Below are 9,201 nucleotides of genomic sequence, written 5' to 3'. Positions count from 1 at the left end.
CTGTGCAGAGGAAAAATGCAGATTTATTTTTTTCACCAAAACATCAGCTGGTTACACCTTCTACCTCAGTAGCCCACTTATGATTACAGTGTACATAGTCTCATTTGATAATCATCTCAAGTCAGATGTGCCAGCACTCTGATACTGACAGTGTGATCCCATGCCACAGTTTTCATTACAACTACAAGCTATGTGCTTGCCTTCCTGTGTAATACATAAAAAGTTCTCCACAAATTGTAGTCATAAATTACACACTTCTGCAGGAAAGAAAGACTGATTCAGGCACCTCAAGCACTGGAGGGTCATAATGTAGGCAGAAGTTGAACTTTTCCAGATCCTGTGACGTTAAGGGGATTTTACAGAGGACTGATCAGAAAGACAACTTGAAATATTAGTAGGTGCTCATGTAACTAAAATGTCTGAAGCCTATACTTAATTAGAATATCTGGTGGGATGCAGATTTAGTGCACTGAAAGAAGCAAGACCTCTGTCTTTTTCAGGTTGTTTTAGCTATAAATGGTATGAGGGCTGAGTTACTAAAGGGAAAGGACAGAGGAAAGAACACTAATAGCATGCCAAAGGGAGTCTGTTCCTTACCAACAAAATTAATTTGGGCCTTATTAAGTCTTCTCTGAAGAGAGCTAATGACATATCACAGTGTGGGGAGGGGGGATAGCAAACTTGCTTATCTCATCTAGCCCTTGTCATGCACTGAGTGGTGGAGAAACTACCTCCTCCCCAGCCTAAATAAAGCCATGGGATTTGCGGGTCTGACACGTGGCACTCTACAGCCATGGTAATAATTGCAAACCTTCTGCCAGCACTGAAGTCCAGACTATTTTTCACTTTGAGAAGGTGTTTCTTACCCAATTTGGCTGTTGCAGGTACACGATTTTTGAGTGGGACAAGGCGATCTTTACAAGTTTTCTCCAGCGGTGGCTCACATTTTATGTGACGTCTGAAATTCTCCCGCAAAATAGAACGGATCACCTTCACAATGTTACTTTTGTTCTCAGAATCACTGCAAGTTTAAAAAAATAGAGAACTTAATTTTCCCCTCTGAAATAAAACACTGGGATAAAATCTGCCTCTTTCCTTTCTGCTGATGTATTTTAGTGCAGTGGGTTTTTTAATAGCTTATATTAGCAGTGGGCTTGCAGCTATCACAAAATCATAGAATGTTTTGGGATGGAAAGGACCTCAAAGATCATCTAATTCCAACCCTCCTGACATGTGCAGGGATGTCTTGATGTGTTGTTAGGCATTTCACATACCTTGTGTTTTGAGATCTTGGTTACTTCCTCTTAGAAAACAAATTGACAGGTAAATTCTGTACCAAGGAATCACCACCTTAAGTGGTTCTTTATAAGAAAGTAATTTCTGCTAACCAACTGAGAGTCTGATCAAATCAATTACTTTGCCCATAGCATACTGGAACTTATGCTCATATATGTACACAGATTTCTGATGTTGGATCACTGCACCAATTCACTCCTATTTTAATTTGTTATACTTTATGCAGTTAAACACTGATGTAGTGTCTGGCTTCAAAGAGTGAGTGCTGCATCAAAACTGCTGATGCAAAGATGACATGGGGGAAAACCTTCTTTTAATTCCATTAATGTGATTTGTGAAATACAATCTCCACGTAAAGCTTACCTGCTGCACAACTGAAAAATTGTTTCTGGCCTGCCTTCTAGTTCTGACTTGGTGTGAATCAGTTCCCAGATACAGCTGTTCTCTGTTCCTATGCATGGAAGGAAACATTACTTGTGTATATATTTCACAAAGCCTTTGGCAGTAGAAAGACCAAGCTACTCACTCCTGAAGGCAGTGTTAACATAGCCATGTGTGTATCCCCAGATCTCACCCAAGATGGAATGCAACAAAAAGTTCCCTGAGTGCTCCTGTTAAGGCAGCCTAGCACTGCCTTTGATAACTTCTCTCTTGAAGACTTGCTTTCCCCCATTCTTCCTGCTTCTCCATGCCTTCCAGCCTTAAAATGCCTTCACTCAGGTGTGCAAAGCATTTATTTGTTTAAAGAACTTGTGACGCTTTATAGAACATGCAGGAATGGATAGGAGCATAAAGATCAACTTGAAAATAAAAACATGGGCCCCTACTACCACAAATTACAGTCAACTTTCCCTTTTGGAAAAACACGAGGATCAGCGCGCGCACAGCATCAGGGTGTCACCAGGATGTCAACTATGGTAAATCACCTTCCTATTATTGAGGATTTCCATTTTATCATTCCTTCGCATCTTCCTGAACTCATGGAAGAAATCAAAATAGCAAACTAAGAAAGTCTGTAAATGTTTCAAGCCTGTACCCCCTGACTGCAGAGACAACGGTGCACAGTATTTTCTCTACGCCTGCCTGTTCCCAGAGGCTCCAGAAAGACATATGGAAGAAGCAGTATTACAGAATCCCAGAAAAGCATTTAATACTAAAGTATTTAGAACAAGAGAGTTACCTGCTGTGTTCCCTAGTCGAACTTGAAGAGCAGATAAAGGAATCAGCCAACGAAATTTAAATGGATCCAAGTCCCCATAATTATGTGCAGCACGAACAGTAGTAGGCTGCAAAAAGAAAAACAACAAGAATATTTCTAAGAAGTAGGAGAAAAAAAGTAGTGGTGTTTTGTGTTACTCTTAAAAGGCCTGCCTCTGAAGAGAAACTAAATTCATTACACTTTCCTTCAGTCCCCTAAAAATGTGCTTGTAGTTGAAATGGTGATAGACACAACCTTTGGAATTTGTAATTGCTTCAACTTTTAAAATCATTTGATTTTAATGGATAAAAATAATATCTTGCATATAAATACTACTAGGGAACAAGTTTCCCATGAAAGAATGTGCAGACTGTTGATTAACAGAATACATTAATCATGTAGCTGCTGCTGCTGCTTTTAGAGCCCCTCCATCTGTTACAACAAGCATGGCGCAGTACATCACCATTGGTACCTGGGATGTACAACTTGCTACCTGACTTCAGCATTCCAGGTTTGTAAGTGAGGACAGAGAAGGTTATGTTTATAATGTCCCTTTTCCTTTCCTTCCAGAATGACCCAGGGTCCATAAAAACAAGATCTTTCATCTACACACTGTGTTAAGGTAGACCATCATAAATGCCATCTGGAAGAATTAATGATTTCTACATGGCAGTGTTTCATATTCCACCTGACAAAACTAACATGGGGCTCACACAGAGAAGATGTTGCTGCTTACTAAATAAAAAAAAAAATATTTATTGCTACACAGATACTGAGCACTTGTTGTAGCTGGGATAGCCAGAATTCCAGCCTAGTGAGGGAAGTGACGTTTCACCTGAGTGTCTTCACCTTCAACACCAGTATCTCACATTGCAGTAGTATCATAAACACCCACCACCTACACTGATACCAGACTTACCATTTTCTTTTTCAGTTTGTAGTTCTCCTTATATACCAGTATAACAGCCCTCTTAAAAACTAAAAAGATATTAAAAAAAAAAAGGAAGACTGTTAGTATTTTCATTGAATTATTACACCTATAACTATCTTGTAGAAGCTGATTATTGTAGTCATGGGAATGTGAGGGATGAGATAAGCAAACATTGAAAAGCACTTGCCCTGTATTAAGATGACAATTGGTTTTTCATCCTACACTTTCATGCAATGGCAGTATTTTTTCCTCACATTTTGTTCCAAACATTTAGGATGAATCAATTCTGTACATTTATTCTGAAACTACCAGCTGCTGATGCTTTTGAGAAAGCACGCAGGATCACCCTTGAGGAGAAAAGACAACGCAGAAAGAATTGTGCCTTGCAGAATATACCATCTAAGGAGTCTTTCTGCTGTGTCTTTTGCAACTGGACATGCCTTTCTCGTATTGGCCTTTTTAGCCACCAATGCGCTTGCAAGAAACGTGGGTAGAGCCCTTCCCAAATCTTCGTTCGCGAAGCCTAGCCATGATGATGACCAGCAAACTATCTCCTGTAAATCTTCACATAAACAAATACAGTAGATGTAGATTACACAGAAAGTTTTCTTTCTGTAATCAGTGGGCACTTTCAAGTGTAGTGAGGGGCCTATACCATGAGAGCGCTGTGAAAAAGGACACTAAATCTGGTCTTCCTGCAGTTCAACATTGAATTAATTGGAAACTCAGACATCTGAATTCCTACTTTCCTTCTGCAGGAATTCTCTGGCTTCCACAACATCCAAGCAGACTGTCTCACTAATTTTATCTAATCTTTCAGCCTCCAGGGAGATGGACATGTTTAGTGTAATTTGTAAGGAGGAACAGAAACATGGGGGCATTGAAGTTGCAGGTGAACTGAGGGACAGCTCTTCAGAGCAGTGCTGGATCCCAGACTGGACTCTAGGGCAGAATCAGCTCTATCCCTGCTCATGCACATTTCCTTCCAGAGGAGAAAGGGGCAATAGTATGAATTTGAGTCTTGTCTCTACGTGAAGCTGGGATGCAGCCATAGCAAGCACAGCATTAACCCCAAAGCTTGGCAGCTTTCTTCAGTTAAACATATTGGATACATTTTCTAGGCTGCCTGCAGGGTGTTTGAAGTGAGAATAAAATTCAGTTTCCAAGTGGCAGACAACCAGTCCAAGTTAAGCATCAGGCCAGAGTCCTTTCATTCGTACATGTCATGCTGGGAATTGTCCAGCATATGTGGATCACCAAGAAGCTCATCCAAGGAGCCCAGTAGTTAGTTTCTGTTTGTTCTGTTTGAAGCATCCTCTGCCCTAACCTGTCATGCTTCCCAGAAAAAGGGAGAAAGATAAACTTGTCTGAGAAAGACAAACATGTCTGTCATCAGCTTGGAGTTCTTTTGTAGGTATTTATTCAGTGAAATATTAAAATAATGTTTTTTAGAGAAAGGGATGAGTGCCTAAGATATTTCACTGAAAGATTTAATTACTTAGGTAATGAGTAAATGATTAATTGTATATCTATTCTACTAAATAAAACTCTTATTTGTATGCTCTCATTTCCACATTTGTTTTCAGGTTAAAAAATGTGGATGGGGATTTCAATGCAGTAGCTGTAAAACAGAAGTTAGCCTGAATTCACAAGAGTAGAATAAATCATGATTTTCCTACCAGCTTCCTTTGAAAGCCTCATTTAACAGATTGTTCTAAAGATAATATAGCCTCTTGAAAATCTCTGATTTCCGTAGTTTAAATATAGGCAAGACAGAAGCTGCAGGTGGCTCACAGAGCAAACAGTACCAGCAAGCCAACAAATAGAAACTTTTCTCATGTTAGGAAATAAAATACAACTGTGTATTTTTCAAATATAAGTCCACCCTAGATATCACATGGCTACAGGGAGCGGGGTTTGGGGCTTTTATCCTGTGAGAAGGCTTAATGTGGTAATCTTTAGATTTGAAAGAGCAGTCATTAAGGAAGGCACTTACCAAACACTGTAAGTTCAAGGTCTTTTCTTGCTTTGCCCAGTGATGGGAAAGGATTCAGCCAAGAAACTGTAGAGTGCATCAGAAGTTCTCCCATTGAAAGCTCTGTCACCTGTATTAAATTATAACAGTAGATAATATAAATAAACAGTATAAATATCCACATCAGTGCTGCGACCCACATCTGTAAAATGTTCAGGAGTACATATCAGTAACTTTAAGGATCTGTTTTCTGTATTTACTCTATGTACAGAAAGAGATCTACAATTACAGCAGGAAAAGTGTGAGTAATCACCCTTTTTAAAAGAGGTAACAACTTTACTAAGTAATAGCCCCTAAGTTATGGAAGCTGGATAGAAGTTCTTACTATTAATAACTTAGAAGAATACTAAATTGACCTAATAATCTGTCACTTACATATAGCCAGTTCTGAACTGGCTGATTTAGTAGCTGTAAGTATAGAGTAATTAGTATTAATGACACTGCCAATGGCAGAATTAATGGAGGTCTTGTACTCTGAGGCTCCTTTCTTCTGGGGACACGATGTAACTCTGAAGAATCTCACAGGCTGTCAAGTTTTGTTTCCCATAAGTGATGAGAAACCAGGTAGCCAACAGGAAATAAAACAGCTGAGCTGACATCTTTCATATCTGATATCCAACTTTACAGATTTGATTTGCTTAGTGATTGTTTGATGTAAACGACTAAGTGGAGACCTTGCTGCCCCAGTTCAGGGAGATGAGTGCACACAGTTCTGTATAACTAATGAGTTTTGCTCTGACAAATACGCATGGATGCCTCAGCACTGGAAGTGTAGAAAATGAGAATAACAGATCTTAATGTGAAACTCCTTGAATTGTCATTTTCATTTATACAGGTGAAAAAATATCTGAAGAACTTAAGAACTCTACAGCATGAAATTGAAATGCCTTAGGGCAATGATAATCTTTGCAACATTTTGAAAAAAGAAGGATTTTTCCTACTGAGAACTATGACTAGTCCTGCTTGCAATTCATGTCAGTCCAGAAGGCGGCTCTGGCAGCTGCCTGAAAATTTTACCATAACTACTGACAAAAAGAAACTTGACAGGCAGATACAAAACAGAAGTCAAAATATTAAAGGAGAATGGAGGAAGTCCAGCACAATTAAGTTTCCAAAATTACCTCAAGAAGAGATGAAACCCCAACAGCAAGCTGGATAATGCTTCAAGAGTCAAAAGAACATGTTTCTTCTCTTACCTCTTTTTCTGTTCCACTTTGATCTGAAACCAGTTGGTCAAATACAGTGCCATAATCTTCATATATTTTCTGCATCTCATTGATGTGACTTGCTACTTTTTCCATTGCCTTTAGTGCTTCTATAAGGTTTAAAAATTTTACAGAGAGCTATGTAATTCAATTGTATTTTCTAAACATGACGTTTCTTTAATTGAGTTCCCCTTGAGGCAGGTAAAATTATGCTGTCTTCAGAAGCTCTGGTGAACTGAATTTTGGCTTTACATCAGTGCTTTCTCATAGTAACAGTAGAGGGAATACTTCTTGATCAGAGCAAGTAAAAAATGCTCATCTGGTGTCTTAAGTGCCTAAAAAAGGTTGCAATAAGCATTCCACTGACAAGCCTCCAAATGTTTGAATAAGATAGTAACCACAGTTAAATTTTGCATCTTATAGATATAGGGTCACTAGGATTGCTGAAGTAATCTACACTCATTCTAGAAGAAGTTAACTGATGAGCTTTAGGAGAAAGAAATTGCTTTTGTCACCACAGAATGGACGAAGTTCCTCATGGACTGTATACATGAAATTAAATGCTAGTGGCCAGATTTTGTTTAAGTTTTGGGGGTTTTTGCAAGCAAGAGTGTCACTAGATTACATTAGATTTTTGTGTTAATTCAGAATGGAATTGGAAAAGGGTGCTTCATTTCATCAGCTCTTAATGCTGCAGCCTTTTAGCAGTTTGGCATCCATCCTGACCTGAAAGTAAATCACTCCCAGCTTGTTTGGACAAGGGAACAATATTAGAAACTCCTTTGAAGCCAGTAACAGCCTCATGACTTTTTGCTGACAGTGGATTTTTGCCTGAATCTATTTTGTGAAAATGACAATCGATCCATAAAATAAATGTCTTGATTTTCATCCACCAGGTGCTGACAGACCTGAACTGGAATTTGTCAGGGTGAACTCCCAAGCATCAGAGCATAGAAAAGCAAGCACTCTAATCTATGTTAGACAGAAAAGTCTTTCTACATGGAAAGACTGTAAAGCTTGGATCTCCTCTATGGAAGCAAGAGTCACAGAAAAACCTCAAACAACAAAAATTTCCTTCTGTGGTACTCTTAAAACTTTGACACATTTCAAGAACTAAATAATAACCACAAGATGGAGCCTTGGTCAGTGTTTCTCAAGTGGGGGAAAAAAAGCAACACTGTGACCTGAAATGCTCCTATGCATGAGGATAAAGACCCCAGTCCTACTTGCCAAGGCAAATTCTGGGCATATCTACTTCTCAAAGGGACTTGGGACATACCAGGTAGCTGAAAACACAAAAAAACTAATTATGTTTAAAGAGAGGGAGGGACTTCTCTCTAGGTTTTGACAAGTTCTGTGCTATCTATCAGAATGCCTACTTGTATCTTCAGAAAGGAGAGGAAATAAAACTTAACTCATATTCATTCCTGTAGAAGAAAGGAAGAAGTTACCTGTCAAATGATAGTGCTCCTCACTCTCGTTATCTGTCAGAGACACCAGCTCTTTTAAAAGCAGAGGATATTTCAGCACTCTCTGAACAGGCTTTATGAGATATGACTCCAGTGTAGAAGAATGTTGCTTTGTGGGATTTCGAGCATCCAGAAAGGTCTTAAAGGCACTATCTGTTTTGGCTAGATGTAAAAAAAAGAGTTGGTCAGTTGAACATGGAAGTCATAGAAGCTACAATAATTGGAAAGCATGGAATTGCAACTTGAACCCAGCACCAAAACTCTCACCCATTTCAACAGATGGTTTACAGAGTAGTATACACTATTCATTTCATAATAATTTCCTGCATGAAATAACATTCTTAAGGGGTGAGAGAACAATTTTATCAAGGTGAGATTATTCCTCAATGTAATTTTCCCACTGAACTGCAATGAATGGTAGAGGAAGTAATCCCGAACTTACTCTATCATTTGTTGCTGCTTTTTGGAGTCTGAGTCTGCAGACAGCACAAACTTGTGGAAGATGTTTCTGTAGCTATTCAGGCTATAGCCTAGAGGTTACAAAAGGAATCTCATTCTTCAGGTCTATACATACTACAGCAGAACCTCTGATCTTTGCTCTTTCTATTGAAAGATACCTGATCAGTCCTTGTTTTGTACCAATACTCATTCTTTGATTTACCAAGTTGCAAGATTTTTTACAGTAGTTCACTGCAGTTTGAATTCATGCAAATAAATTACAATAATGAAGACAATAAATTACCTCTCTCAAGAACTTTCTGAACTTTGATATGGTTTGCACAGAAGCCACTGTACAGTTTAAAGTGGTCAGCATAATACAGAAAGGAGCCTCCAAGGGAAAACAGCAATTTCTGAAATCAACACAATCGGATATTAATTCATTGCTAGAATCCTAAATAAACATTGAGGCACATGACATGCAGACTCAATGTTGTGATTATCTGCTATCTTTCTACACATATCCTGTATTTTATATATATATATATATATACACACACACACATATAATAATGGCCCATCTTCGCGAACGAAGATTTGGGGAAAGGTCTTTTTACCTTTCCAGCCTG

The 9,201-nt window shown here is 38.7% G+C and overlaps 1 protein-coding gene across 11 annotated transcripts in view; it reads right to left on the bottom strand.

Annotated features, from left to right (window-relative positions):
- Positions 1 to 9,201, bottom strand: part of TIAM2 (T cell lymphoma invasion and metastasis 2) — a 195,245-nt gene that overhangs the window by 1,343 nt on the left and 184,701 nt on the right. For all 11 annotated transcript variants that reach the window (XM_027688776.1, XM_027688771.1, XM_027688752.1 and 8 more), the window contains 8 exons: positions 8,877 to 8,985; positions 8,117 to 8,296; positions 6,657 to 6,775; positions 5,422 to 5,530; positions 3,414 to 3,472; positions 2,477 to 2,582; positions 1,660 to 1,747; positions 867 to 1,021 (listed from right to left, as the gene is read on the bottom strand). In XM_027688776.1, the coding sequence (XP_027544577.1) occupies positions 867 to 1,021; positions 1,660 to 1,747; positions 2,477 to 2,582; positions 3,414 to 3,472; positions 5,422 to 5,530; positions 6,657 to 6,775; positions 8,117 to 8,296; positions 8,877 to 8,985 (925 nt within the window). The remainder of the gene's footprint in view (positions 1 to 866; positions 1,022 to 1,659; positions 1,748 to 2,476; positions 2,583 to 3,413; positions 3,473 to 5,421; positions 5,531 to 6,656; positions 6,776 to 8,116; positions 8,297 to 8,876; positions 8,986 to 9,201) is intronic.

Source organism: Neopelma chrysocephalum, unplaced genomic scaffold (assembly GCF_003984885.1).
Source record: "Neopelma chrysocephalum unplaced genomic scaffold, ASM398488v2 Primary Assembly neopelma1_23, whole genome shotgun sequence".
Classification (NCBI taxonomy): Eukaryota; Metazoa; Chordata; class Aves; order Passeriformes; family Pipridae; genus Neopelma; species Neopelma chrysocephalum.
This window is presented reverse-complemented; position numbering and strand designations above follow the sequence as displayed.